General features: G+C 38.7%; 1 protein-coding gene across 1 annotated transcript in view; it reads left to right on the plus strand.

Annotated features, from left to right (window-relative positions):
- ACYP2 (acylphosphatase 2) overlaps positions 1-3,806 on the plus strand; it is a 159,648-nt gene extending 155,842 nt beyond the window's left edge. Inside the window, exon 4 of the mRNA XM_003787920.3 lies at positions 3,379-3,806. Coding sequence (XP_003787968.1) covers positions 3,379-3,493 — 115 coding nt within the window. The 3' untranslated portion in view covers positions 3,494-3,806. The remainder of the gene's footprint in view (positions 1-3,378) is intronic.
- The last annotated feature ends 359 nt before the right edge of the window (positions 3,807-4,165 follow it).

Here is a 4,165-nt window from a genome sequence, read left to right on the forward strand (position 1 = left end):
TGTGTGTGTGTGTGGTTGTACCTATACGTTTTAATTAGACATATCTTTTTGTGAAATTTTGTGCCTAGCTATTTTTTCACTCAGAGAGCTCTTCGTTCTGCTATCTCCAAATCTGAGCCGCACCTCTCAAAGGCTAACGGCAACAACGGCATGGAAGTGACATCTCAGGGCCTGCCAAGTGGCAGGCAGGCGACCAGAACACTCCTAGGTGAGGAGGCAGGCCAGGCAAGGTGGTTCCCAGCAACAGGGAGGAACATGTGGAGCCATGACACACAGTGACCATCCTCCCCACGGGCGACACAGAGCTTGCTCTCCCAACACCATGACCATCTCCCCACCAGGGTCAGGTGAAGAAGTTCTGGATGGTGTTGAGGCCCAGACCTCGGGCGGTAGTCAGTCTCAGCTAGATCAGGGATCAGCTAGATCACTGAGGGATCAGCTCAGGTGGGATCGCGTCACAGTTCCTGTCTAGTCCTAGTCCGGGATTTATTAATTTCAATTCCCCTCTTCTCGTTCTCCTGAGCCCACACAAATATGGCTTTCATGCCACCAAAACTGCTCTTGCCAACATCGCCAGTAACCTCCAGTTGCTAAGCTCAAGGGTCCATTTTCAGGTCTCATCTCACTTGACCTGCCAGCATCGGTGGCCTGAAGGGTCCCTCTCTGCTTCCTGAGGGCTTCTTTTGGCTCCCTGGACACTAGTTTTTCTCGTACCTCACTGGATGTGTTCTTCTCTTTTGCTGGTTCTTCCTCTGCTTCCTTAGCCCTTAATGTTCGACCTTTTATCTTTTCTATCTACATTCATTTTTTTTTTTTTTTTGATGATCCCAGCTAATCTTAGGGCTTTCAGTATCATCTATGCTGACAAATTCCAAATTTTATTTCCTCTTGCTAAACTTAGAGATCCGACTGCCTCCACATCTCACTGGGCTGTCTAATAGACATCTCAGATGTCATGTTTCCTTCCCCCAAATCTGCTCCTCTCACAGTCTGCATTTCAGTAAATGACAACCTCATCCAATGAGTTACTCAAACCAAAAACTCTGGTGTCATCTTTCACTCCTTTTCTCACACCCACATCCAATCTGTCCGCAAATCTTACTGTACCTTCAAAATATACTCAGAGTCGGACTCCTCCTCACCACTACCACTGCTAACCGCCCTGGGCAAGTTACTCTTATGTTCCTCTCTTCTCATCAGTAACCTTGGAGTAACAGTAAACTAGGACTTACAGGTCCATTTGTGGAGTGAAGGAAATTATCCACGTAAGGAACTTGGCCTAGTGCTGAACAAATAGTTAAAGCTCAGTAAATGTCAGCTTTCATTATTATTTGTGGCTTTTATTTTCTAGAAGACTTCAAGGGGATTCAGCTAGTAAAATTGAAGCCATCAGCTCCTTTTTATAGAAACTGAGATTTATGGTGGGATCACCACTATGGTTTATCTTACAAGGATACAAGTGATTCTTTCTAAAAGTAGAATATAAGCATCTTAACACAATAACTAAGAAAATGACATGAAGGCTAAGTTAACCAGTTCAATGAAAATATTTCAAATTGTATATGAAAACGCCACACTGTACCCCATTATTGCATTAATGTACACTGCTATGATTTAATAAAAAATAAAATAAGAAACAGATTTATCTTCAATGCGCAAAATTTCCATTTTTAAGATTTTTCTTTTTTTTCCTTTTTTTTTGAGACAGTCTCACTATGTCACCCTCAATAGAGTGCTGTGCCATCACAGTTCATAGCAACCTCAAACTCTTGGGCTTAAGTGATTCTCTTCCCTCAGCCTCTGAAGTCGCTGGGACTACAAGTGCCAGCCACAATGCCTGGCTATTTTTCTTATAGTTGTCATTGTTTGGCAGACAGATCCAGGCTGGGTTCAAACCTGCCACCCCTGTGGCTGACACCCTAGCCACTGAGCTACAGGCGCCCAGCCCATTTTTAAGATTTTAACTACATGACTTAAAGAAGTCAAAATTAACCTCACCCAGTAATACTGTCCCAAAGAAAGGTTAAAAAGGACAATGGTAATTTGAATCATTAGAATTTTTCTCTAGTCCAATGAAGAGTAATTTTCAGCTAATCTGAAAACTTTAGCCTAGAAAATATTTTACTCCAAGGTTATCTACAGCTGTTACATATCACATTGTTCAGCTGTATACAGCTCTGGCTTCACAACCTGAAACAACTTCAGGGATATGAGAAAACTCATAGGATATTTCTTTACAGCAACTGGGATAACAGCCAGAATTTGTATAAAACAGCCTTGTGTGATTAACCTATAGTAACACTAAATCTATCATCCCAACCAATTAATAGAAAGATTCTGGAAAATCTTCAATAGTATTATCTGAGGTCTAAGCAATACACAATAGCCCTGAGTTATATAGGAATTGTCTCAGGTAAGCCCCCAAATGCAGAAATTAGATCCCTGGGTATTGTAACAAATTAAAAAACCATTGCACTAAATATAAGCAGGAAAATATTTTCAAAACATTTAACATCTTTCAAGGCAGTTATTTTGCTAATATATATGGCAAGAAATAGTACTTGAATAGATAAAATGTTCATATAGTTTTAATGTTTTTGGAAAATCATGTTCTATTCCTTATTCTTTCATTTATTCTCTCTTTCCTTGCTCTGTGTGTGTGTGTGTGTGTGTGTGTGTGTGTGTGTGTATACACAAATAAAACATCTACCACATGCTGGGTAATGAGAAAGCAATGCTTAATTGTTTACTAGCCTCTATAAAAATATTTTTGAGTGTAAGAGCTAGGTATTAATGACTGGATGTGGTGGTTTATGCCCATAATCCTAGCACTCTGGGAGGCCACAGTGGGAGAATTCCTTGAGCTTGGTAGTTCCAGACCAGCCTGAGCAAGAGAGACATCTATACTAAAAATAGAAAATTAGGTGGGCATTGTGGTGGGCACCTGTAAGTCCCCCTTGGAGGGCTGGGGCAGGAGGATCACTTGAACCCAGGAGTTTGAGATTGTCGGGAGCTAGGCTGATGTTACGGCACTCTAGCCTGGGCAACACAGTGAGACTGTTTCAAAAAAAGAAAAAAAGTAGGGACCAAAAAACTAGGTAATAATGACCTTTGGAGTGTTCTTAAGAGGGGGGAATAACTTTAATCGTCAGGAATTGACTGTGTTTAATTTGTTATTAGCTTTTCTTTGCCTATATTTAATTATACATAAATTATATGTATTCTGTGGCAGTCTTGGAATGATATATACAATGTAAACAAATTTATATATCACAGATGCAAAAGTTAGTAAATTCTCATTAATACCTATTGGTAGGGTCATTTTAGCTGATCTGCATATACTTTATATGCTAATTTTATGTATTTATTCTTTTGTAGGAAGTCCTGGCTGAGCAAGATTGGGAGTCCTAGTTCTCGCATTGACCGCACAAACTTTTCTAATGAAAAAACCATCTCCAAACTTGAATACTCCAATTTTAGTATTCGATACTAATAGAAGAGAAAGAAACACTGTAATGCTTATGCTGCATGGCAGACACCATATGTTCTTAGGTCTACATACAAGAATAGTAGTAGAGTGAAAAAAGGGAATTTTCAGTTCTGAAAGCTAGAAAACTATGTATGTTACTAAAAATATCTGACACGTAATTTCATTCAACCATGTTTTTAACAAAAACTTATCAGATAAAAAGTCATTACAAAATGTCTAATATGAAAAGTCCATTTAAACTTGTCTCCTGGAGTCTTTAATTTCAATGGAGCCTATATGTTATTTGGGACATAAAGTTAACTATATAAAAATTATTCTTAGATATTATTGTCTGTATTGAATTATAAAATCTTAGTTTTTGTTAAAGTTGAGTAATTTGTCTTTAATAAGAACCAGTGGTTAGAAGACAATGTATGTGATGATCAGTAACCATAAAATAATATCAATAAAGAGTTAACTTTTGTAATTCTGGTTAAATAGTAACATGATGCGGTACTTTTGGTTGGAGCTACTTAATGCCTTCGATAAACCATATGATTTTGTATAGTGAACATGCAGGCAGAGTCATAGCGGCTAACAAGAACTCACAGTTTCAGTGCAGCAAGATTTTTATCAACCATCATCCACAATAAATGTCTTGTTAACCAGAACTGCAGTGGCCTATCATTTGGAGAT

The sequence above is a fragment of the Otolemur garnettii genome, unplaced genomic scaffold (assembly GCF_000181295.1).
Source record: "Otolemur garnettii isolate 467f Iridium unplaced genomic scaffold, OtoGar3 scaffold00024, whole genome shotgun sequence".
Taxonomy (NCBI): domain Eukaryota; kingdom Metazoa; phylum Chordata; class Mammalia; order Primates; family Galagidae; genus Otolemur; species Otolemur garnettii.